Raw genomic sequence first — 26,778 nt, forward strand, 5'->3', positions numbered from 1 at the left:
CAAACTCATCAAGTATCCACTTAATCTCCTCTTCCCTAGTATAGGGATTGCAGGATCCAACATCATACCCCATTTACGAGGTGCTAGGAAATGTACCAATCTAGGGTTTTGTGCATGTTAGGCAAGCACTCTACCAACTGAGCTATATATTTCCAGTGGGAAAAGATAAGATTCTACCTTTAAGGAATTCCAGTCTAATGTAGTTGAGTGGGAAGTTGAAAAGAGGCATAACAAGAAACATTCTGCTGTATTGGCTAAAATCAGCTTCTGATAGCTGGGAATCCAGGAAACCAGAGTGAAGGTGGCCTGAAGGAACATACCAGGAATCCCAGCACTCCGAGGCAGAGGTGGAGGAACATCCTGAGTTTGAGGTCAGCCTGAGCTATATAGGGAGTTCAAAGCTTATACATAGCAAGGCCTTTTCTTCTTTTTAAAATATTTTATTTTTATTTATTTATTTATTTGACAGAGAAAGAGGGGGAGAGAGAGAGAATGGGCGTGCCAAGGTCCCCAGCATCTAACATGGGTCCTGGGAAATAGAACCTGGGTCCTTTGGCTTTGCAGGCAAATGCCTTAACTGCTAAGCAATCCCTCCAGCCCGCAAGACCTTAAAAAAAAAAAAAAAAAAGCTGGGTGTGGTGGCACACCTTTAATCCCAGTGAGGCAGGGGTAAGTGGATGGCTGTGAATTCGAGGTCATCCAGAGACTTCATAGTGAATTCCAGCCTGCGCTAGAGTGAGACCCTACCTCAAACAAACAAAAACAAAAAACAAAAAACAAGCCACGTATGGTGGCACACACCTTAAATCACAACACCTGGGAAGCAGAGGTAAGAGGATCGCCATGAGTTCAAGGCCATCCTGAGACTACAGAGTGAATGCCAGGTCAGTGTGGGCCACATTGAGATCCTATCTTGAAAAACAAAAACAAAACAAAACAAAAAAAACCAAAAAGACAAACAATAATATAGAGTATCATGATTGGGGGTGTGTTTGTGGCTTCTTTAGAAAGGGTGAGCTGGGAGGCCACTTAAGACTTTTTTTTTTTTCTTCATTGTAGGGTTTCACTCTAGTCCAGAACTGAAATTCACTAAGTATTCTCAGGGTGGCCTGGAATTTATGGCAATCCTCCTATCTTTGCCTCCTGAGTGCTGGGATTAAAGGCCTGTGCCACCACACCCAGCTCCACTTAAGACTTTTTTTGAGCTAGGACCTCACTCTACCCTAGTCTGGCATACAAATCAGTGATCCTCCTGCTTCAGCTAGGGATTACCGGAAGAATGTGGGTTTAAAAAATTATGCCTGGTGTAGTGGCCCGCCTTTGATCCCAGCATTTGGGAGGCTAAAGTGGAAGGATTGCTGTGTGTCCAAGACCAGTCAGGGATTACAGAGACAGAGAGAAAGAGAGAGGGAGCTCCATGTTAGCCTGAGTTAGACTGAGGCCCTACCTAGGAAAAAATAATCGAAAACAAAAACAAATTTAGTTTATGTGTGTGTGTATTAGTGTACCAGATAGGAACTTTAGCCACTGCAAACAAATGCATCAAAGTTCATGGAAGCAAGCTTCTCCCTAAACATTTTAAATATATGTATTCTGTTTGGCCGCGCGTGGTAGCACATGCCTTTAATTCCAGCACTCACGAGGCAGAGGCGGGAGGATCACCATGAGTTCCAGGCCAACCTCAGACTGACTACAAAGTGAATTCCAGGTCAGCCTGGCCTAGAGTGAGACCCTACCTCGGAAAAAAAAGAAAACTTTATCAAAGAATAGTGAAAATGGCGAGGATTACATCTGGCCCAAGCATCCTAGCTCTTAGAGGCTCACTGGAGGGCCAGGAAGCTTAGGATGGCATTTTGTGGAGGGGAGGGAGAGTGGGTGGGAGGGAATTGGGCCCAGAAACGCCCTAGCCCCTAAGAGAGGAGGAGGGGCTAAGAGTTTATAAGTCTAGGCTCTTGTTAGTTAAAACACCCACTTCACCAGTCGGAACTTCGAGCTGGAGCAGGACGTCAGCTGGTAAGCGCTCTGGGTGCAGGGCTCGAGTTAGGCTCCCATCCTCTCCCCTGCTTTGAGCCTCGCCCCTGGGGTTAGTGAGCAAGAACCGGCCTTCCTGAGGCTCTTCCACCCGACAGTAGAAACCAAGGCCGGGAGGAAAGAGCCACCAGCCCAGAACCGACTGCGCCAGGGCTGCTCGCAGTTAGGAAAAGGGGAGAGGCGCGGCTGGGGGCGCACGCCTTTTATCCCTGCGCTCGCGGGCAGAGGTAGCAGGAGCCCCGTGAGCTCAATAGCACCCTGAGACTGCGTAGTGAATTTTGGTCAGCCTGGGCTACAGTGAGACCCTCCTCGACTCCCCTCAACCCCCCCAAAAAGGGAGAGAGGTGGAAAACCACATTTTTGAACGCAATAAGGCCTAAGTTTTGAGCCAGGTAGACCTGTGTTTTTATTTCCAGCTTCCCTTGCTAAACCTGGGGTCTTGAACTTCGAAATCAAGCTCTCTCTTTAGTGGCCTTGGGAAGATTTGGAAGCGGACTTTTTATTTTCTTCTGAACTTACATTAGTTTCTTTCACTTTGCTTAAAAAAAAAAAAAGTAAAGGGGGAGGTCTGAATTCTTTTTTTACATCACCAAAAACTTGTGATAATGTCTTCACGTGTACAAAGGACGAAGCGCCCCAGGCCGCTGGCCTCCTCGCCTTGCTGGGCTCCTGGTCCTGGCTCGGGCCGTCTTCTCCCCACCTTCCCCCCTGGACAATAACCGGGGGTCTGCTGGAACGCGGGGCAGAGTCTAGCTTCGCCCATGGTGTGACCTTGCAGGGACTGAGGCGCCGCGGCGGGTGCGTGGACCGAGGGCGGCCCCGCGGCGAGCTGGTCCCTCCCTGGGGAAGGCACGGGTTCGGGTACGTGCGTAACGCTGGGCCGGGCGAGGCTTGCTGGGAGCGTTGTCCGCCGGGGAGGAGGGGGTTTTAGAGTGAGATTGTTGGGGGAACGCGCCTGAAATCCAGAATGGAGTCCTTAACCTTATTTTAAGATTCTGTAACACGGTACAGCAGGAGACCAAACTCGTTGAATAGGCAGGAAGTTAAGACATTTATCCGAGGCCTTGGAGGTTGGGAGGGCTTGTGAATTTTTAATATTTGCATTTCCTTGGCCTTAGCACCTCCCCTTTCTCTTTTCATATGCTTATTGTCTATTTGTATTTCCTTTAGGGTAAAATATCTGCCTTTCCGAATAGATTTTTTTTCAGTTTTATTTGGCCTAGGGTAACCTTGAACTCCGTTGTAGCATAGAATGACGACCTAAACAGGGGAATGTGAGTGATATTGTAACTTTTAACAAAATTTTTTGTTGTTCATTCTTATTTATTTGAGAGTGACAGAGAGATAGAGAGAAAACGGGTGCGCCAGGGCCACCAGCCACTGCAAAGCAACTCCAGACGCGTGCGCCCCTTTGTGCATCTGGCTAACGTGGTTCCTAGGGAACCGAGCCTCGAACCAGGGTCCTTAAGCTTCACAGGCAAGCGCTTAACCGCTAAGCCATCTCTCCAGCCCTGATATTGCAACTTTAAAGGTGAAAGCCTGGCTTTGGCCAACCCATCCTCAGTAATCAATTAAGAAACAAGTTCGAGGGCTGGAGAGGTGGCTTAGCGGTTAAACACTTGCTTAAGGAGCCCGGTTCGAGGCTCAGTTCCCCAGCTTCCACGTTAGCCAGATGCACTAGGGGGCGCACGCGTCTGGAGTTCGTTTGCAGAGGCTGGAAGCCCTGGCGCGCCCATTCTCTCTCTCCCTGTCTTTCTCTCTGTCTGTCGCTCTCAAATAAAAAAAAAGAAAGAAAGAAACAAGTTCGAAAGAAAAGCAGAAAGGAGACTCTAACATTATGAAGGACCAGACCTTTTCTAAGAGGCCCAAGGAGCCCAAGTTCATCTTGTACTGTACTGGATACTGATTTGAAGTTTAGGTTTAGGCAGGAGGTATGCTTAGCTAAGCAGTTGTGGTCACATTGTGGACCTGTATTCTCAGCTCTACTCTGTCCCACAAGGCAGTTCAGTAAATTGTTAAGTCTGTTTATTGCCCCAGGGCAGCCTGGCCCTCATGCATAGGCAGGCTTTTCTCTTAATTGAATTCAGAGTGACTGCAGGCTTGGAACTAATTTACATTTCTTTTAAAAGTAAAGAGGGGCTGGAGGGATGGCTTAGCGTTAAGGCGCTTGCTTGCAAAGCCAAAGGACCTAGGTTCAATTCCCCAGGACCCACATAAGCCAGATAGGTGAGTTCGTTTGCAGCAGCTTTAGGCTTTGGCGTGCCCATTTTTCTTTGTAAAATATTTAAAGAAAGCAGGGTGTGGGGGTGCACGCCTTTAATCCTAGCACTTGGGAGGCAGATGTGAGTTCAAGATGAGCCATAGACTACCAAGTTCCAGGTTAGCCTGGGCTAAAGTGAGATCCTACCTGGAAACCCATCCCCACCTCCCCGCCCAACCCCCCCCCATCTAGAGATGGCTTAGCAAATTCCCATAGTTCAGGCCAGCCTGGAAACTGTACCCCAGGTTAACTTCATACTCTTTACTAGTTCTCTAACCCTCAAGTGCTAGGATTAAAGGCGTGGGCCGCCACTCCCACCTCCCAGTAATTTTAAAATACTGTGATACTGAGTGAAGTAGGAGGATCGTCATGACTTCGAGGCCACTCAGACTACATAGTGAATTCCAGGCCAGCTTGAGCTAGAGTGAGACTCTACCTCAAAAAACCAAAGCCAAAACAAAACAACCAAAATTTATGGTGATACTAAGCCTGGTGTGGTGGCTCATTTCAGAGGCTGAGACAGGATTACCATGAATTTAGAGCCAGCCCGAGTTCCACAACATCTAGGCTACATTGACACCCTGTTTCAAAAGTAAAAAAACCCAATAAAAAAGCAGGGCATGGTGACCCACACCTTAATTCCAGCACTGACAAGGCAGAGGTAGGAAGATCTCCTAAATTCAAGGCCATCCTGAGACTAGAGTGAATTCCTGGTCAGCGTGAGCTAAAATGAGACCCTACTTTGAAAAACCAAAACACAAACAAACAAACAAAAAACCCACAATAGTCAAATGCTGGGATCTTGTATATTTAGTAAAGTGCTGGAGATCAATCAGGGAATTAGCTATCTCTCTAGCCCTCTGTTCATTTAGAGTTTTCAAAGTAGTGGATTGGTCATAAAAATAGCTGTTAAATTCTTGCTTCTCTCCCCCCCCCCCCACACTAGAGATTATCCCAGGGTCTCCTGTATGTTATGTGGGGTAAGGAAAGGCTGATAAATTGTAAAATATGCATAACAATGTACCTGCACAACCAGGTTTCTCCTCCCCTCCCCCAGGTTAGGGATCTCACTCTACTCCAGGCTGTCCTGGATCTACTATGTACTCTCAGGGTGGCCTTAAACTCTGCCTCTGAATGCTAGGATTAAAGGCATGCCCCTCATCTGGCTCTAGCAGGTGTTTGCTTGTGGTAGGGATCAAAATCACTAGGGGCCTCCCAAAGCAAGCACTGTACCACTGACCCATACACCCCTAACCTTTAGTAGGGGTTTTTCTCCCCTTTTTTTTCATGGTGATACTCCTACCTCTTCCAAGTGCTGGGCTTAAAGGTGTCTATACCACCACAGGACCAAGTTTCTTTTTTAAAAATATTTAATTCTTATTTTATTTGAGAGAAATAGGCAGGTAGAGAGAGAAAGGGCAAGAGAATGGTCATACCAGGACCTCCAGTGGCTGCAGGTGAACTCCAGATTTGTGCGCCCCCTTAGGCATCTGGCTTACATGGGTCCTGAGAAATCAAACCTGGGTCCTTTGGCTTTGCAGGCAAGTGTCTTAACCACTAAGCCATCCCTTCAGTCCATCTTCTTCCTTCTCCTCCACCCCCGTTTTGTTTTTCGAGGTAGGGTCTCATCTAGTTCAGGCTGACTTGAAATTGACTATGTAGTCTAAGGGTGGCTTTGAACACACTTTGATCTTCCTACTTCCTACCTCAGCATCCAGAGTGTTGGGATTAAAGGTGTGCATGGCACCATGCCTGGCATTAACTTTTTTTGTTTTGTTTTGTTTTTTTCGAGGTAGGATCTCTCTTCTAGCCCAGGCTGACCTGGAATTAAGTCTGCATTCTTAGGGTGACCCACCTCTGCCTCCCAAGTGCTGGGATTAAAGGTGTGCGCCACCACGCCCAGCTTTTTTTTAGTTTGGTTTAAAAATTTTACTTTTTCTTTCTCAATTTTTATTAACATCTTCCATGATTATAAAAAATATCCCATGGTAATATCCTCCCTCCCAATACTTTCCCCTTTGAAGTTCCATTCTCCATCATATCCTCTCCCCATAAAAAAAATTTTACTTCTTTTACTCCCTCATTAGATTGCAACCATCCATCACCATCTCCAGAACATCCAAACTGAGACTCATGTAGCAGACAATAATTTGCCCATTTCCAGTTTCTGGCACTCACAGTTCTACTTGTCAAAATTTCCTATTAAGGCTGAATAATATTCCACTGATGGTATGTCTTGTTTTCTCATTGATCTGTGGGTAGACATTTGAGTTTTTCCCATTCTGACTGTTAGAAAATAATGCTACTATACACTATCTGTTTTGAGTCTTTTGGATGTATCCTCAAAAGTAGGTTTCGTTCCTTTGGCTTTTTTAAATTTTATTTTGTGGATGACCAGTAATTCACTAGGTAGTCTCAGGGTGACCTCCAATTCACAGAGATCCTCCTACCTCTACCTCCCATTTGCTTGGATTAAGGAATGTGCCACCATGCCCAGTTTGTTAGATTACTAATTTCAGTGCTGTGATGGATCTTTTGGGAGCCTTACCTGATACACACAAACTGTATCATTAAGCCAGTAGTTTATTTTACAGGAAAAGTCAGTAGTTTATTTTATAGGAAATACCATACTGTTGTACCATAGCACCTCTTCTTTTTTTTTTAATTTTCTTTATTAATTTTTATTTTTGTGGCAGGTTTTACTGGTTAGCCCTGGCTACTTGATACTTCTTTTATAGTTTAGCTTGCCTTGAACTTGTAGTAATCCTTCTGCCTCAGATGCCCAAGCACTTTAATTATAGGTGTGTGCCACCATACCTGGACAAAACTTAATTTTATAAAAACCATATTTTAGCAAGGCGTGGTGGCACACGCCTTTAATCCCAGCACTCAGGAGGCCTAGGTAGGATTGCAGTGAGCTCAAGGCCACTCTGAGACTACATAGTGAATTCCAGGTCAGCCTGAGCTAGAGTGAAACCCTACCTTGGAAAAACCAAAAAAAAAAAAAAAAAAACAACTATTTTGATTCAATGACATCCTGTTCAAATAAACTCTAAAGCAGAAGGCATGGCCGTTGCAGTGGCAAACTCCTGTAGGAAACTGAGAAAGGAAGCAGGAGAATCAGAACTGTTTTTTACATAAAATCCTTTGGAGAGGGCTGGAGGCATGGCTTAGTGGTTAAGCACTTGCCTGTGAAGCCTAAGGACCCCAATTCAAGGCTCAATTCCCCAGAACCCACGTTAGCCAGATGCACAAGGGAGCACCTCTTCCTTAATTTATTTTTTTATTTGTTTGCAAGAGAGAGATAGAAAAGAGATAGAATGAGCCAGGAGTGGTGGCACACACCTTGAATCCCAGCACTGGGAGAGGCAGAGGTAGGAGGATCACCATGAGTTCAGGCCAGCCTGAGACTACATAGTGAATTCCAGGTCAGCCTGAGCTAGAATGAGATCCTATCTCAGGAAAAAAAGAGACAGAATGGGTATGCCAGCATCTGCAGAAACGTGTACCACCTTGTGTATCTGGCATTTACATGGGCTCTGGGGAATCGAACCTTAGTCTTTGGCTTTATAGGCAAGTGCCTTAACCACTAAGCCATGGCTTCAGTCCCTCCTTTGATCTGTGAAAGGACCTAGCATGACCTTGGTATGAGCTTTTTAAATATTGATGAATCTGATTTGCTGACATTTGTGTTAATATTTTTGTGTAAGGCTGAGGGTACACTTCTATGGGAGGAGTGTCTACCAGTGAGCATATACAAGACCCTGGAGTTCAGTTCCAGCACTTCACCCTCAAGATTTGCAGTGTTTATGAATTTGAAGAAACTACATGGAATTTTCTCATCCTTTTCTTCTCCCCCAGGGTAGTGTCTTGCTCTAGCCCATGCTCACCTGGAATGTAGTTTCAGGGTGGTCTTGAACTCATGGCTGAGATTAAAGGTGTCACTACACCTGGCTTTATCCTTAATATTATCTAGCCTCATAAAGTTACTGAAACTATTTGCTTCTTTTTTTGTTGTTTTGAGGCAGGGTCTCACTTTAGTTCAGGCTGACCTGGAATTAACTATTAGTCTCAGGGTGGCCTCAAACTCTTGGCAGTCCTCCTATCTCTGCCTCCTAAGTGCTGGGATCTTGATATTATAGAGTTCTCGTACTTAGGTGGAACTAAGATCTAAAATTCTAAGGCCTGACATAGTGATACATGCTTGTAATTTCAGCATTTGAAAGACAGAGGCAAGATTATAGCTACACTTTTAAAAAATATATTTTTATTAATTTATCTGAGAGAGAGAGAGAGGCAGATAGAGAATGGATGCACAGGGACACCAGTCACTCCAAACAAACTCCAGATGTATGGGCCAAATTGTGCACCTGGCTAACATTGGTCCTGGGGAATTGAACCTAGGTCCCTTTGGATTTTTAGACAAGTTCTTTAACCACTAAGCCATCTCTCCAGCCTCGAGACAGAGAAAACAGGCATACCAGGGCCTCTTGTCATTGCAAATGAACTCAAGATGCATGTGCATGTGCTTTACCTGGGTCTTAGGGAACCAAACCCTGGTCCTTTGGCTTTATAGGCAAGCACTGTAACTGCTGAGCCGTCCCTCCAAGCCTCCTCATTCTTCTTTTTTTTTAACTTTTATTTATTTGAGGCTGGAGAGATGGCTTAACAGTGAAGGTGCTTGTCTGCAAAAACAAAGGACCTCTGCTCTTTTCTAGCTCTCAAATACCAGGACATACATAAGCCAGATACACAATAAGGCACACACATCTGTAGTTTGTTTGCAGTGGCCAAAGGCCCTGACACGCCCATAAGTAAATAAAATTTTTTTTATTTATGAGAAGGGGGATAGGAACATGAATCTCAGAATTCCAGAATGCATGCACTATGCTTGCATCTGGCTTTATGTGGGCGTTGACAATAGAACCCTGACCAGCAGGTTTTGCATGCAAACACCTTTAACTGCTGAGCCATCTTCTCAGCCCCTTGTCTTCCTGAGTCAAGATCATGTCGAGCTGTGTAACAGCAGAGAACATTTGTAGGCTTTAAAACTTGGTTTTGAGCTGGAGAAATGGTCAGCAGGTGAAGATGCTTTTATTGGGTCTAGTTCCACAGCACTCAGGTGGGACATACAAACTGGTGGGTGCCGTGTTTTTGGAGTTTCTTTGCAGTGGCAAGAGATGCTGGAATACCCATACATATATTCTCTCTTTTCTCTAACAAATAAAAATATTTAAACAAAACCTTGGTTTTAGGGGCTTGGTAGAACTCAGTTGTACAGTGCTTACTTCCTATAAGACAGGCCTTATTATTTATTTATTCATTATTGACAGCTTCCATACTTAGAAACCATGATAATTTCCTCCCCTCCCCCACTTTCCCTTCACCTATCCACTGTCCATCATATTCCCTCCCTCTTATTTTGATGTCATCCTTTCCTACCATTATGAGGGTCTTGTGAAGAGAGTGCTAGGTTGTGGGGTCATGGATACTGAGGCCAATTTCTTTTTCTGATCTTTTTTGGAGGTAGAGTTTTTCTTTTTTCTTTTTTTTTTCCACTCCAGCTCAGGCTGACCTGGAATTCACTATGTAGTCTCAGGGTGGCCTTGAACTCATGGTGATCCTCTTATCTCTGCCTCCTTACTGCTGGGATTAAAGGTGTGTGCCACCACGCCCAGCTTCGAGGCCAAGTTCTGTCTGGACAATTGCATTGTAAGCAGCCCTACCCTTCCTTTGGCTCTTACATTCTTTCTGCCACCTCTTCTGCAGTGGACCTTGAGCTTTGGAAGATGTGATAGAGATGTTTCAGTGCTGAGCAATCCTCTGTCATGTCTTCTCAGCACTATGGTGCCTTTTGGGTCACCTCAGGGTCAATGCCATCTGAAAAGAGAAGCTTGTCTAGCCAAAAGTGAGAGTAGCATTAATTTATAGGCATGAACGTTAAGTAAAGTGCTTATAGGGAAGTTTGGTGGGCATAATATGCATTTAGCCAGACAAGAGCAGGCATTACACTACTAATGCTCAAGACCTCCCCCACCATAGGCTTTCAGTCCCAGGCATGTATTACCTCTTCTAGGGCAGGACTCCAGTCCAATTAGAGAGCATTTGGTTTCCCCCATAAAGATATGCCACTAGTATACCCACGTGGCTCATTTTGCTGGGCTGGCCAAACTTGAGGCTTGTGGTATTCACTGTTTTTTTTTTTTTTTTTAAACCACTGATGTCTTCTGTCTTGCATAGGGTTGCAAGCTGTACAACTTTTTCTAGCTTTCTATCAACTGGGCTACAGGGAGGAGGGTTTCAGCTCAGTCCCAGTTTGATTATCAGTGACCTTGCAGCCCAGTCATGTGGAGTCTTATCTATTGCTGGTGGGAAACCAAGAGCTTTTTTAGTCAGGTGCAATAGTGCTCGCCTTTAATCCCAGCACTTGGGAGAGAGGTAGGAGGATCACCAAGAGTTTATGGCTACCCTGAGACAAGATGGTGTACTTCAGGTCTGCCTGGGTTAGAGTGAAACCCTACCTCAAAAAAAAAAAAAAAAAAAAAAAAGGATCGCCGTGAGTTTGAGGCCTCCCTGAGACTACATAGTGAATTCCAGGTCAGCCTGAACTAGAAGTGAGACCCTACCTCAAAAAACAAAAATAAATAAATTAATTAATTGAAATAATAAAAAAAAGAAGATCTTAAAAAAAAAAGATAGGGTTTCAAGGCTACCCTGAGACTACATAGTGAGTTCCAGGTCAGCCTGGCCTAGAAGACCCCACCTTGAAAAAAACAGTAGAGGCAGAAGGATAAGGACTTCAAAGCCCTGGACTACCATGTATGTTACTCCATATCTTAAAACATTGCTGGGCAAGATGGCTCACTCCTATGGAGGCTGAAGCAGGGTGAGACAAGGACTTCTAGGCTAGCCCAGTGGACAGAGTGCTAGATCCTGTCTCACTCCACAATGAACAACAAAGTTCTGTTTGCTTATTCTGTTTGGTGTATGGCAAATGTCACGAGTGGGAAATGTTGCCATTAGGATCTTCATTTTTTGAGGGAGGGTTTCACTGTAGTTCAAGTTGGCCTTGAACTCAATCCCCCTACCTCATCTTTGTAAGTGCTGGAATTGTAGGAATGAGCTAACACCCAACCACCACAGGGACTTGAAAATTCTCCATAGGCCCTATGACACTGCTTGATAGACAGCCTGATCTATAAGTCCTGCATACTAAAGTCAACTAGGTCACTGAGGGATGGTGGGACACTAGCCTCGTCATGCATTTACTTCTCTACCATGTACTTTTTCCTTGATGTATTGTTATTGCCACTGGCCCAAAACAATGTGTCCAATAGCCACAAACTGAAACCCCAGAAATTACACACAAAAAAACTTTCTTCCTTTAAGTTTTCTCATTTTGTCATAGCATAGAGACTAACCATATACCTGGCAAATCCTGTCCTGCCACATCCCTACAGTATTCTGCCTGCAGTGCACGCTTCCATCTCTTCAGGTAACATTAGTTTAGGAAGTTTGGTTGCCATGTAGTGTTTTCCCTCCCAAGGTAGGGTCTCACTCTAGCTCAGGCTGACCTGGAATTCACTATGTAGTCTCAGCGTGGCCTCAAATTCATGCGATCCTCCTACCTCTGCCTCCCAAGTGCTGGGATTAAAGATATGCACACCACGCCCAGCACCATGCAGTGTGTTTGTGGTCCTCCTTTGGTAGCTTTTCTCTTGAGTCCCCCGACCCCCCCCCCCGCCCCACCCCAGGTAGGGTCTCCCTCTAGCCCAGGCTGACCTGGAATTCACTATGGAGTCTCAGGGTGGCCTCGAACTCACGGCGATCCTTCTACCTCTGCCTTCTGAGTGCTGGGATTAAAGGTGTGCGCCACCCTCCCCGGCCGTCCTTGTGTTTTTTGAGCTATTACTCCACACATTCTTCCAAAGGGGGCATAAGTTCACAGGCAGCGTGGGCACTATTGGCAGTAAGTAGACCAACAGGAGGTAAACTCACTTAGTAAGACATGGCTACCTATAAGGCCTCAGGAGGTTTGTATAACATCCCAGCGGTCATCTACCAAGTGCTGGCATTGAGCTCCCCGCCCCATCTCTATTCAGTGTCTACCAGGACAGACAGATGGACAATGCAGATTAGTGGATAAAACCAAGGAGCCATGACCTAAGGGAGGTTTCCTAAGCAAAGATGGGGCCTCTGGGAGGAGGTTCGAAATTCTGTTATTCTGGTTTCCTTGGATATGTTTGCACCCTGGAAGTTAACTTCTGTGTTGACTTCAAGACTGTTTTGTTGCATGTTTGTTTTTGAGTCATGGCCTTAACATATCCCAGGCTGGACCCAAACTCACTGTAGTGGAGAATGACCTTGAGCTTCTGATCCTCCCATCTCCCCACTGCTAGGATCATAGATGTATAACCCCAGGCTTGGCTTATGCAGTGTTGGGGATTGAACCCAGGGCTTGGTGTGTGCTAGGCAAAGAAAGGTGGCACCACTGAGCTACACCCAAAGCCCTTGTTTTTTGGTTGTAAAGGGGAATTCATGAACAGGGCCATGAATATAAGACAAGCATCCTGCTACCAGCTCTGCTTAAGTGTTTTGGGGGGATGGGGCATGTGAGAGTGTGTCTTATGTATATGGGTATGTGCATGTGAGTATGTCTGTGATTTTAGAGACCACAGGTCAGTATGGGATGTCTTCCTTAATCACTCCATCTTACTGAGACAGGATCTCGCTTTGGACCTGGAACTCATCAGTTTGGCTAGATTAGCCATCTGGCATACTCTGGGGGTCTGAACCAAGGTCTTCATGCTTGGGCAGTGAGCACTTTACCAACCAAGCCAGTTCTTCAGACCATCATGTCTCACTATATTACCCATGTCATCATGAACTCTGCTTTGGCCTTCTAAGTAGCTGACTCTTGCAGGCATCCATTGTTACATCCAACTCCAAATGGGTTTTAGTAATTATGTATGACTTGGAAGTTTTTAACTTTTTCCTCTGTTAGTGTCCATATGAGCCAATTTCTAGTGGCTCTTTATATTAAATATTTATTTATGAAGTGCATCTAACTAATTTTCTTAAACTTACTTATTAGTTTCTTAATTAGATTTATTAGCTTCATGTTATTGGATTTTATTTATTATTTATTGATAGATGTATTAGTTTCTTTAAAAAGTCACAGTAAGTAAATTATTATTTTTTCTGTTTCAGATGACCTATTTGATTTTGAGTATCTAACATCTAGCTAGTGTGCAAGAACAGACTTACTCTGCAGTGTTTATTGCATATCTACAATGTCTAGTGTACGATCAAAAATATCTAGGCTTGCAAAGGAACAGAAAAACACCTGCATTGAAAGAAAGCAGCTGATAGACACTGAGCTGGCCCCAATGATGGGTTTAAGACCCAGTGATGTCCCAGCAGTTCTTAGGAAGAAGTTTGGTGTCTTAATGGACATGCAAGACCTGATGTTTGAAGAGATGAAGGAAGCCATTAGAAATGATCTGAAGGAAATGCTAGAAAAAAGTACAATGCCTGCCATGAAGAATTCAAAGAACAGGAAAAAGTGGCAAGAAGTAAAAGATTTAACTTCACAAAAGCCAGAGTTGGTAGAGAAAGTAGAGATTCCTAAAGTAGATGAGGACATGGAGAATATGTCCTTGAAAAGAAAAGAGAGAATGAAACCAAGTAGGAAATTAAACAAAGCTAAAGATTATGATGGTGATCAGGGTGAGAAATTGTTACTGAGTGGCTCACAAAATCACACAGTCTTAGAAAGTATGGGAGAAGCTTTATGCAACGTAGATGCTAGGTGCAGAAATTCCAACAGCTGCTTAGAAGTTCTACAAGGAGAGATCAAAAAGAATGGGGAGGATAAACTAGCCAGGAAAATCATAGAGGCAAAAAAGCATCAGAAGTCAAAGTATAAGGAGAATTTTCAAAGCACATCTAGAGAAGAAAACGTGTTGCATGAAGGTGCAGTACTACGGTTGGCAGCCGACTTTTCATTAGCAACACTGGATATCAATAAGCGATGGAGTGACATCTTCAACATTCTGAGAGAAAATGATCTAGAACCTGAACTTCTGTGTAAGGTCAAGTTATCATTTAAATGTGATGGTAAAGTACAAACATTTTCAGACCTTCAAAGCCTCAGAAAATTTACCAGCCAAAAACCTCTTCTGAAAGAGTTACTGAAAGATGTATTGCTACAGCATGAAGTGAATCATGGAGGAAGAAGAAATAGACTTCAAGAAAAAGTGGTAAGCATTTCTTTCTTTTCTTTCTTTTTTAGGGGGAGACACTTTAGCCTAGGCTCAGCTTCCAAAGGCTGAGACTAGAGGTATAAGCTATTACTCCTGGTTCATACCTTTGGTTCTTTGATATTTTATTTATTTATTGTTTGTCTTTTTTAAAATCATTTTTAGTTTTATTTTTTTCTTCCAATTTTTTTTCAAGGTTTATCCATTTTCTTCCAAATTTTTATTAACAACTTCCATGATTATAAAAAAATACCCCCTGGTTAATACCCTCCCTCCCCCCTGTATTTTGTTTTTCAAGGTAGGGTATCGCTCTAGCCCAGGCTGACCTGGAATTCCTTATTGTCTCTTACATCTGCCTCTCAAGTGCTTGGATTAAAGGCGTGCACCACCAAGCCTGGCACCTTTCTTTGTTTTCTTTGAGAGGGGTCTCATGTAACCTAGGCTGGCTCAAACTTGGTATGTAGTGAGGTTGACCTTAAACTTTTTTTAAAATATATTGTTTTTATTTGAGAGAGAATGTATTTAAGGGACTCTAGCCACTGCAAACAAACTCCAGACACATGTGCCACCTTGTACATTGGCTTTATGTAGGTACTAGGGAATAGATCCTGGCTCCTTTGTCTTTGCTGGCAAGTTCCTTAACCGTTAAGCCGTCTCTCCAGTCCATTAATAGCCACTTTATTCTTTGTAGAGGCAGCATTGCATGTAAATGCCGTGTGGTTGGCTGTATACTTGATTGCTGCTACCAATAAAATTGCTGAATGTTTTTTAGAAATGTGCCTGAGAATAATGAAGAGTAAGAACCTTGTTTTTGTGTTCCTATACTGCAGTTTTGCTTGTTTAGACCCATGTGTGTGTGTACATGTGTGTGGGTTCCTAGATTCTTTCTTGCTGGAGCCAGCTGCAGTTCCACTCCCCACAGGCAATGGAGGTGGGGTGGGGGGGTTGGTGAGCAGGTTGGTGAGAAACACTCCCTGGAGAAAGTTGAACAGCTCTGTTTATTGTCAGTGAAATGGGTTTATAAGCATCTGAGGGTGGGGGGAAGGGTCCTATGGTGATTGGACATACCAAGTTCATTTCTGAAGCCTAATTAGCATATGGGGACATTCATTCTAGCACATAGGCAATGGCAGGGTGGTCAGGTGATCTAGGGTCTCAGGAGGATGGGGTGTGTGAGGGCTGATAGAGAGTTTCCTAGGCAACTGGCCAAAGGTCACAGGGCTATGGGCAGAGCCGAAATTCAGGTGTGCTGGACTTAGGGAGGGAGTGGGACTTAGAGAGGGAGGGAGTGGCCTCCTGTATCCTGGGGGTCCATAGCCATGCCTGAAGCTCAGGCCCCTCTCCTGAAGGCTCCAGCTGTGCCTGGCAGTGCCTGACGTATGTGTATGTATGTGCTTGGGTTCTATACATCCTAATCAAGCCTGTTTTCCTTTCAATTAATGCTGGTAGAGATACATGCAAGGTCTTTTTAAAAATGAAAATTGCTTGCTGGACATGGTGGTGTATTTCTTTAATCCCAGCACTTGGGAGGCAGAGCTAAGGATCACTTAGTTTCAGGTCAGCCTGTGTTAAAGGGAGACCCTACCTCAAAAAACAAAACAAAATAAATTGCTACTTGGTTACACATGCTCATAAGGGTACAATTGGGAGGTTGAAGAAGAATAATTGAATTTGAGGCCAACTTGGTTACAAAGTGAATCTCTATTAAACAATTAAGATGGAGGGGTGGCTTAAGGTTAAGACTTTTGTCTGCAAAGCCAAAGGACCCAGGTTCTATTCCCTAGGACCCACGTTAGCCAGATGCAGAAGGGGGCACATGTCTGGAGTTCATTTGCAGTGGCTGGAAGCTCTGTCATACCCACTATCTCCCCCCTTTCTCTGTCAAATAAACAAATCATTAAAATAAAATTGGTTGTCTTTAAGAGAAAGGTAAATGTACATTTGAGACTATTAATTAATAGGGATCTATGCTAAAGTACACATGCCTCATGGGGATCTTTTTGCCAGTGCCTATACAAGCTCCTCTAATTTTTTTTTGGGGGGGGGGTCATCATGACCTGAGGACCTGTATCTAGATGTAATTGAGTTAGAAACCAGCAATGGACCTGGAGTTCTACTACTGAACTGTTGAAGTACTTGCCTAATATGTGCAAGACTCTAGGTTTGATCCCCATTATCTCATAAAAACTAAATCACATAATAGTATTTCAACAACTTTCCAAGTATCTGTTTCTTTTTTTTTTTCCGAGGTAGGGTCTCACTCTGGTCCAGGCTGACCTAGAATTAGAATTAACTCTGTAGTCTCAGGGTGGCCTTGAACTCCTGGTGATCCTCCTACCTCTGCCTCCCGAGTGCTGGGATTAAAGGCATGCACCACCACACCCGGCTTTTCAAGTATCTGTTCTTGTCAAAGTGGCTAACATTTTTTTTTGCTGCATCTCCAAATTTAATTCAACACTATCCATAATATACAAGTCAGGGAATACGATTAAACACCTATCAACAGATTATTTGATAAATAAAATATGATGTATACATTCAATGTAATTTTCATAATAAAAATGAAATTATGTTATTTATAGGAAGAGGGATAAGTTTGTAGGTCATCATATTGATTAAATTATGTCAAACTCAGAAAGCAACTTAAAAGATATTTTCAAATTTGTTAAATAAACAAACAATTTGGAATTGATACAGACATAACTAAGTAAAGTCAAAATTGACAAAATAGAGTTTTATGAAAAAATATGGTTTTGTATGTGTGCATGTCATTATATGGGAATTTGTGTTGTTAAGCACTTAAATTGTTTATTCAATTTATTTATTTATTTATGAGAGAGAGAGAGGGAGGGAGAGAATGGGCACTGTAAAGAAACTCCAGATGCATGCGCTCCCTTGTGCATCTGGCTAATGTGGGTCCTGGGGAATCAAGCCTTGAACTCGGGTCTTTAGGCTTCACAGGCAAATGCTTAACCACTAAGCCATCTCTCCAGCCCTGTGTTGTTAAACATTTAAAGAAATTAAATCCTTACTCTTCTAGACAATATTTAATGGAGAACCTATAAAACTAAAAAAATTTATGGGAATAGCATTTGCAAATACAGAAAATAATATTAAATAATACAAAAAATCATTTAAATGTTGAAAGGGGTTTTCTTAGAGAATTAAGACTGAAAAAAAAAAACCAAACAAAGAGAGACTTCTGGCCAAGATAGGGACTGCCTAGCTGCACTGCAGATCCCGGGGAAAGAAAGGCAAGATATTAAGGATTCACTGGGTCTTTTAGGGGAGAGCAATCTCCAATAGATTGCCAGTGGGAGGTCGGGGATGGGGGAATCAGGGGGTGGGGGAATCAGGGAATCACTGATTCCCTCGTGGGTGGGTAGCCCACCTATCCCCCCAAGTAGCTACTGTACAAAATGGCTAACATTAAACTTCAGGGAAAATTGTAATTTTTTTTAAATTTTCAGGGTATGGACTCAGAGTGTGCAGATGGTGGGACAAGTGATCACCTGAGCTTCTTGTTCATCAACGAGGTAAATATTGCTAAGTCCGAAGTGAAGAGCTTGGGAAATCAAGATGAAGAATCCTCACCATGCACAGAAAAAGAAAGGCCCAAGTTTGTGGAGAGAGAGGTCTCAGAACCAAACGAGGAGGAAGAAGAAAGCTCAGAGACGGAAGAGGAGGAGGAAGATACCTCAGAGACTGAGGAAGAAGAGACCTCAGAGGTGGAGGAGGGAGAAGAGTCCTCAGAGGTTGAGGAAGAAGGGGGAGAAGAAACTTTGGAGGTGGAGGAAGAGGGAGAAGATACTTCAGAGATGAGGAAGGTGAGAGAACAGGCATCAGTGATGGAGGGGGAAGGAAAAGGGACCTCAGAGATGGGGGAGGAGAGAGAAGAAGCTTCAGTACTACTTGAAAAACAGAATTCAACCTTCCAGGTCCTTAGTGGAGTAGATAAACAGTGTGGTATTGAGGAAATAATCAGGAATGGCATGGAAGTTAGTTTAATTGGTTTGGTAGTGGAGTCTGAGTCCCAGGAGGAAGGAGGTGGAAAGGTGAAGACTATCACCCAGACTGAGCAAAAAGAGACTTTATATGACTTAAAAGATATTGCCCTCAGTTATTTGGTTTGGGACTCTGAGAAGAAAAGGTTGGTGAAATCCCAGGAGTTACATAAAACCCAAGGAGAAACCTCTGTGCCCAGAAATCAAGGGGCCAGAACACCCTGTCTAACCTTACACGTGGCCTTTCCCTCAAAGTCAATAGAGATAAGTCATGGTGATCCTCAAAAGGACTCATGTATAAATGAGAGTGTTCCATCACCAGTGCCCCTGCTTTTAAGGAACACTGAGAAAGAGAGAGACAAGCCTCTGGGAACAGAAGAGCTAACCGACAAAGAAACAGAACTAGTCCAGGAGACAGAAGAAAATTTTAGAAGAGGTGTCATCAGGATTTTCAGAGAGATGCAAGAAGAAATTACAAATTTACAACATTACCATAGGGATGTCATAGGAATGAGAGATTCAGTCGATGATATGAGTAGCTTAACATGCATACTGGAAGAAAGAGTAAACAACTTAGAGGATCTGATGGAAGAACTCACTAAGGATACAATGCAACTGACCAAACAGATAATTGATAAAGAAAGAATCAGAGAGAGAGAGGATATATTAAGATGCTCCAATATCCGTTTGATAGGAATTCCAGAAAAAGATGACAAAGAGAATGGAGCAGAAGATATAATTAAGGAAGTAATTGAAGAAAATTTCCCAGAACTAAAGTATTCAAATTTTGAGATTATCAGTGCTCACAGAATACCCAGTTCAGTTGATGAAAGGAGACTGACTCCTAGACACATCTTGGTGAAGTTTTTGAATTCTAGTGATAAACAGAAAGTCTTAAGGGCTTCCAGAAAGAGGAAAGAAATAACCTACAGAGGAATGAGAATTAGAATGACAGCTGATTTATCACCAGGCACCTTAGATGCCAGAAGTCAGTGGTCTAGTATCATAAAAGTCTTGGAAGAAGATGGCTATGAGCCTAGAATTCTATATCCAGCTAAGTTGGGATTTAGTTTTGAGGGTAAAACCAAGGTATTTTTTGATATTGAAGAATTTAAGAAATTTATTTCTTCTGAACCATATTTGGAAAAATTGCTGAGCAATGTACTTCAGCAATAAGAATCCACCAACGTACATCCAAAAAGAAAATAAAACTGAAAAATGAGCCATCATTCCTAAAGATGGTGGTTAGCTTATTACCTAAATGTTGGTCAAATGAGATAGAGGTAGGATCACTGAGTCTGAGGACAGCCTGAGAGTACATAGTGAATTCCAGGTCAGCCTGGGCTAAAGCAAAGATCCTACCTAAGAAAAAAGAAAAACCAAGCCAAAAAAATGTAGTGCCATTTTGCCTGCATAGTACTAAGTTTCTAAACTGTTGAGATGTAGAGAGAAGTCTTAATGCAGCCAAACAAGTTCAAATGCTACACTCATTTAAAGTTTTCTATACCATGTATGTGTCTCAGGACTTCTTAACTGCTTGAGTGGGTAGCTTTAGACTTGAACTGGGGCTGTTATGCTTTGTAAAACAAGTGTCTTAAATTGCTCCAGTCACTTAGGTTTTTGTATTTTTTGCCCAAGTCTTGCTCTAGGCCAGGAAGTACCTTGTTGTAATTGGGTGTTTTATTGTTGAAACTGATCCATAGATTATCTTTGTGTGTTCAATCCTTAATAAAATTTAATAAAACAAAACTAAATCAGACTTGCAATGAGTAAGCTTTTTGTTTTTTGTTTTTGAGACAGTCTCTTGTAGTATGGGTAGTTGGTTTCCCCCATAACAAATGTGCTACTATTGCACCCATTGACTGATTTGGCCTGCCTGGCCAATATAAGGCTTGCAGTGTCCGCTGTTGAGTATCTTAACTGGTGATTTCTCTCTCTCCCATTGAACTGCATGCAGCATGGCTATTTCCAGCTTTTTGTCAGCTAGTCTACATGGAGGAGGTTTTCAGCTAAGTTCCAGCAGGATTTCTCAGTGACCTTGCAGCCCAAGTATGTGCAGTCTTCAGCAATAGGGTCTTATCATGTCTTCCTGGTGGTAAAACAAGTGCCCTGGCAATGGCCTGTAATGTTTTGGAAGTATCAGGTAATTTTTTGTTTGTTTGTTTTTGTTTTCAAGGTAGGGTCTCACTCTATCCCAGGCTGACCTGGAATTCACTATGGTGTCTCAGGGTGGCCTCGAACTTACTGCAGTCCTTCTTCTGCCTCCCGAGTGCTGGGATTAAAGGCGTGCGCCACCACACCCTACTTTTTTCTTTAATGGAGGGAGGCAGGTAGAGAGATACTAGACTTGCCAGGGCCTCTGACCACTGCAAACAAAACTCTGGATGCATGCTCTACCTTGTGCACTGTTTTACATGAGTACTGTGGAATCAGACCTGTTTTTTTTTTTTTTTTTGTTCATTTTTATTTAATTATTTGAGATCAGTAGACAGAGAAAGAGGCAGAGAGAGAATGGGTACGCCTGGGTCTCCAGCCACTGCAAACGAACTCCAGATGTGTATGCCCCCTTATGCATCTGGCTAACGCGGGTCCTGGGGAATCAAGCCTCACACTGGGGTCCTTAGGCTTCACAGACAAGTGCTTAACCGTTAAGCCATCTCTCTAGCACATGGTTTTTATTTTTGTTTTTCAAGGTAGGGTCTCCCTCTGGCCCAGACTGACCTGGAATTCGTTATGTAGTCTCAGGCTGTCCTCAGACTCAGTGATCCTACCTCTATCTCATTTGACCACAGTGATCCTCCTACTTCTGCCTCCCAAGTGCTGGGATTAAAGGTGTGCACCATCATTACCCATTAGAAATAATATCTTGGGCTGGAGAGATGGTTTAGCGGTTAAGCACCTGCCTGTGTAGCCTAAGGACATGGGTTCGAGGCTCAGCTCCCCAGGACCCAAGTTAGCCAGATGCAAAAGGGGGCGCACGTGTCTGGAGTTTGTTTGCAGTGGCTGGAAGCCCTGGCACACCCATTCTCTCTATCTGCCTCTTTGTCTGTCGCTTTCAAATAAATATATATCTTGATTTGGGCTTTCCAGAACCTACAGTAATCATCACCCTTTCTCTTTTTTTAATGTTCCCCAAGTTAGGAACTCACTCAGGCCCAGGCTGAAATTCTATGTAGTCTATTTAGACTGACTATGTAGTGTCAGGCTGACCTCAAACTCAACAGCAATCCTCCTACCCCAGCCTCCCAAATTCTGGGATTAGAGGCATGAGCCTCCATGCCTGGTCCTTTTTTTTTTAATTTAAAATATAGTCAGGTGTTAGCACCTTAAATATTTTGGGGGTCTGGAGAGGTGGCTTAGCGGTTAAAACACTTGCCTGCAAAGTCAAAGGACCTCAGTTTGATTCCTTAGGACCCACATAAGCCAGATGCACAAGGTGGTGTGTGCATCTGGGTTCATTCGCAGTGGTTGGAGACTGGTGAACCCATTTTTTTTTCTGTCTCAAATACATGTGTAAAAATAAAAAAATAAAAATATTTTTGACTTATTTGAGAGAGACAGTTGGATAGAGAGGGCATACCTCCAGCCACTGCAAATGAACCCCAGACATAGGTGCATATGCCTTAATGTGGTCCTTAACCACTAAGTCATCTCTCCATAATTATAGATAAGCCATGATAACTCCCTCCTGCCACCTTCATTTTCTCCTCCCCTCTCAAATCTACCCTCCATTGAATCCCTTCTTTCTGATTAGTCTCCTATTTTGATGTAATCATTTTTCCTCCTGTTATGAAGGCCTTGTGTAGGTAGTGTCAAGGCCATTTTGTGTCTGAAAGACAGCAATGTAAGCAGTCCTCCCCTTTCTTTGGCTCTTACATTCTTTCCACCACCTCTTCCACAATGGATCCAGAACCTTGGAGATTATGATAGAGATGTCTCAGTGCTGAATATGTCTGTCGCCATTTCTTTCCCCTTTTTTGAGGTAGGATCTCGCTTTAGCCCAGGCTGACCTGGAACTCACTATGTACTCTCAGGGTGGCCTCAAGCTCCTACCCTTGCCTCCCAAGTGTTGGGATTAAAGGTGTGTGCAACCACGCCTGGATCACTGTCACTTCTTATCACTATTATAATTTTTTTAAAGATTTATTTGAGAGAGAATGGGCATGCCGCCAGCCACTGCAAACGAACTCCAGACACATCTGGCTAACGTGGGACCTGGAGAATTGAGCTGTTGTCCTTATGCACTGGCTATGTGTGTCCTGGGGAATAAACCTGAGTCTTTTTTTTTCCGAGGTAGGGTCTCACTCTAGCCCAGACTGACCCGGAATTCACTATGGAGTCTCCGGGTGGCCTCGAACTCATGGCAATCCTATCTCTGCCTCCCGAGTGCTGGGATTAAAGGCGTTGGCCACCATGCCTGGTTATACCTGAGTCTTTTGGCTTTGTAGGCAAGTGCCTTAAATGCTATGCCCCATAATCTTTAGGAAAAGTAGAAAAGACAAATGACATGCTAAAGAGACAAAGTTATTCTAGGAAACTCATCTCCCTTAGATGTCCCTTCTCCCTGTGACTTTACTACGAATTAGAAATACTCCCTCAAATATAACCTTAAACCAGGTGTGTTGGTGCATGCCTTTAATCCCAGCACTTGGGAGGTAGAGGTAGGAGGATCACTGTGAGTTCGAGGCCAGCCTGAGACTAAGTAATTCCTTACTTCGAAAAACCAACTGTATATACATTTATATTTATTTGAGAGAGAGGGAGGGAGGTAGAGAATGGGCATGCCAGGGCCTTCAGCCACTGCAAACAATTTCAGAAGCTTTCGAGGACCTAATCTAGAGAGCTGGCACCCCCATTACTCCATCCAGAGTAATAAATCATCTCTTCCCTCCCCCCGCTTCCCTGGAAGCAGGGAGGCTGGGAGGGGACTCCTTTCTACCCTCTGGGCTCTAAAAGCGTCTGGACTCAAGTCCTGGATTCATCATCAAGCTGACGCTATGGACACCAGAGGGAGCCAAAGGGTCAACTGAGAAAGGGGGAAAGTCAGAAAGGAAAACTATTCCTCTGAAACCAGAGGGACTCAAATATTCCAAAGAGTTGAATCTGGAGAACCTTTCTTGTTCTCCAGTCTACCTGGAAGGGTACAGCGACAGCCTTCCAATCTCCACAACAAGGTCTCCATTCCCTAAGGGGGTAGTTCTCCAAACCCGCAGCGCTTGCAACGTCCATGCGGGTGAGGCCCGCAGCTCGGGAGCTCTTCATTTGAGGTTGAGAGAGGGGTGGGGGGCGGGCGATCCGAGAGCGGAGATCCAGAGGCCGACGGACAGGGAAGGGGGCTGCGGGCGGGGGTGGCGCTAGCGCGGTGCGGAGGGGCGAGGGCGTCGGGAGCTGGAGCGGGCGCCGCGGGAGCATGGAGCCTGGGGAGACCCTGAGGACGTTCTTCCAGAGGGTGCAGGCCATGAGAGTCCGGGTCACAATGGGGAGGACAACTCCCAGGCTTCATGCCACTATGATGTCCACCAAATGCAGAACAGAAAAGATTTATCCCACAGCCACTGGAGAAAAAGAAAACGTTAAAAAGAACAGATATAAGGACATACTGCCATAGACAATAAATATGTCTTCTGAAATGTTGCTAGCTTGAATTGACACTTCTAACGTGGAAGGAAAACAAGACAAATGAAACTCAAGCGGAGGGACAGAACCAAGACTAGATGAAGTGCTTGAGCCATTTTCAAAATGATAAACGGAGAAGCTAATATAACAGAAGCAGCGAGAGCTCCGCTAACCAGCGAAAAGAAAAACGCAAGAGAAAGACTTTAGAGCGGCAGTGTCAACCGGAATCCAGCTCAGATGGAAATGACAGAACATATGGTGTTCATAGCACACCCCGCCTTGTAAGTTGGATGTAGCTTTGATGAATTGATGTATTAAAGGACATTAAGAAACTTCATAAGCATATTCAAAGCTGTTATGCAGAAAATCGATGAACACTGCGTCCTGTGCAGTTTTACTTAAGCCATGGAGGCCAATTGAAAAAGAATATGGATGAAAATGATGCTGGGCGTGGTGGCGCACGCCTTTAATCCCAGAGGTAGGAGGATCGCTGTGAGTTTGAGGCCACCCTGAGACTACATAGTGAATTCCAGGTCAGCCTTTGCTAGAGTGAAACACTACCTTGGGGAAAAAAAAAGAAAAGAAAATGACAAAGACAAGGGATGGGTCACCTGGAAGGCTATCAACATTGAAGCAGAGCACTATAGTGAACTCATAAAGAAAGAAGACCTGGTTTATGTTATCTCAGATTCACCGAATATACAGAAGGAATCAGTTGAATCAAAGGCCTATGTGATTGGAGGGTTCATGTATAAAACAAGCATCAGACTGGAATCGAGTCGCACAGCTCCCCCTTGGAAATTTGTGAAGATGAACAGTCGAAAAGTTTTAGCAGTTAATTATGCATTTGAAATTATTCTGGAGTACTTGGAGACAACACTGGCAAGAGGCATTTGTCACCATCTTACCCCGGAGGAAAGGAGCTGTTCTGCAGACAGTGCCTGTGACAGTGACAGCTCTTCCCAGGACAGTTTCCAGCCCAAGGTGGAGTGGACAGTGACTCCAGTGAGAGAGAGCACAGCAGAAATGAACCAGAGGCACCCCAGAAAGAAGAAACAGAATAAGGAAAATAACAGCGAGTCTGCAGTGAGGCCTCTTCCATAGTAACAGTACCTGCTTCCCTTATAGCTTATACATTAAGGAGAAATTGGGAGAAAGTGAGGTGCTTCATAGAATAAAATTCTCTGGTTTCTCTTGTGAAGTTAGGACTTTTTTTTTTAAGAGCTAAATGATAATAGAAATCTTTTTTTTGTTTTTTCGAGGTAGTGTCTCACTCTAGCTCAGGCTGACCTGAAATTCACTATGTAGCCTCAGGGTGGCCTCGAACTCCTGGTGATCCTCCTACCTCTGCCTCCCGACTGCTGGGATTAAAGCCATGTGCCACCACGCCAGGCATAGAAATCCTTTTTAATTCTGCAAGAAACTTTTTCTATGTGAGATTTAAAGGTATCATTTTAAAAATTGCTTCCTAAGCCTCAAGAGTTACAGAGAATGTTGTTTTCTTTTTTTTTTTTTAAGTATTTTTTGTCCATTATTTATTTATTTGAGAGCGACAGACATAGAGAGAAAGACAGAGGGAGAGAGAATGGGCACGCCAGGGCTTCCAGCCTCTGCAAACGAATCCCAGATGCGTGCGTCCCCCCCTCCCTTTTTTTTTTTTTTTCCGAGGTAGGGTCTCTCTCTGGCCCAGACTGACCTGAAATTCACTATGGAGTCTCAGGGTGGCCTCAAACTCATGGCGATCCTACCTCTGCCTCCCGAGTGCTGGGATTAAAGGCGTGTGCCACTCCTGGCTTCGTATTTTGATTTTATTTATTTATTTTTTTGGTTTTTTGAGGTAGAGTCTCACTCTGGTCCAGGCTGACCTGGAATTCACCATGGAGTCTCAGGGTGGCCTCTAAGTCACAGTGACCCTCCTACCTCAGTCTCCCGAGTGCTGGCCATGATTTCTTTAAAAATAATTTCTATTTATTTGACATAGAGAAAGAGGGAGAAAGAGAAGAAGGGAGGAGGGAAGGAAGGGAGAAAGAGAAAGAATGGGCATGCCAGGGCTCCAGCCACTGCAAATTAACTCCAGACACATGCGCCCCCTTGTGCATCTGGTTTACGTGGGTCCTGGGGAATCAAAACTGGGTCCTTTGGCTTTGCAGACAAACTCCTTAACTGCTAAGCCATCCCTCCAGCCCTCGCCATAAATTAAAAAAAAAAATGTTGGCTTTTAATGTGAATATTATGCATCTGCCTCCTAATATCCTAACTAATGTAAATGTATGTTTCTGTAAGTCACATGCATGTATGAAAATGTTTGTAACTGATTGCCCACATCATGTGTGGTATTCAGTTATCAAGCAGTGAGTCAGGACTGATGTGTATTATTTGTGTGAGTGTTTGCGTTGAATAAACTTAAGAGCATTCTGAATTGTATTAGATGACAAAATCCAGGAGTAGTTTGGGAAGTGGCAAGGGAGAGCAGAGGGGCGGGAGCTGCGTTAACTTCTACAGTAATCGTAGGGTTGCTGTGTTCACCCTAAGTGTTCTTCAGGAATTTGTAATGGTTTTCAACAAAATGGGCTTCTGTTCTTTCCTGTTTTCTTACTAAATATGT

General features: G+C 43.8%; 1 protein-coding gene across 1 annotated transcript; it reads left to right on the forward strand.

Moving 5' to 3' along the window:
• Window positions 1-1,957: 1,957 nt before the first annotated feature.
• Window positions 1,958-25,277, forward strand: L1td1 (LINE1 type transposase domain containing 1). Its single transcript, XM_045149152.1, is given in 13 exon segments — window positions 1,958-2,013; window positions 13,502-14,553; window positions 18,024-18,219; window positions 18,574-18,703; window positions 18,896-19,718; window positions 23,514-23,790; window positions 24,260-24,341; window positions 24,343-24,623; window positions 24,769-25,048; window positions 25,050-25,099; window positions 25,102-25,140; window positions 25,143-25,204; window positions 25,206-25,277. Coding segments are annotated over 12 exon segments (3,261 nt in total). The 5' UTR covers window positions 1,958-2,013; window positions 13,502-13,584.
• Window positions 25,278-26,778: the final 1,501 nt, after the last annotated feature.

This window comes from Jaculus jaculus, chromosome 5 (assembly GCF_020740685.1).
Source record: "Jaculus jaculus isolate mJacJac1 chromosome 5, mJacJac1.mat.Y.cur, whole genome shotgun sequence".
In the NCBI taxonomy this organism is placed as follows: domain Eukaryota; kingdom Metazoa; phylum Chordata; class Mammalia; order Rodentia; family Dipodidae; genus Jaculus; species Jaculus jaculus.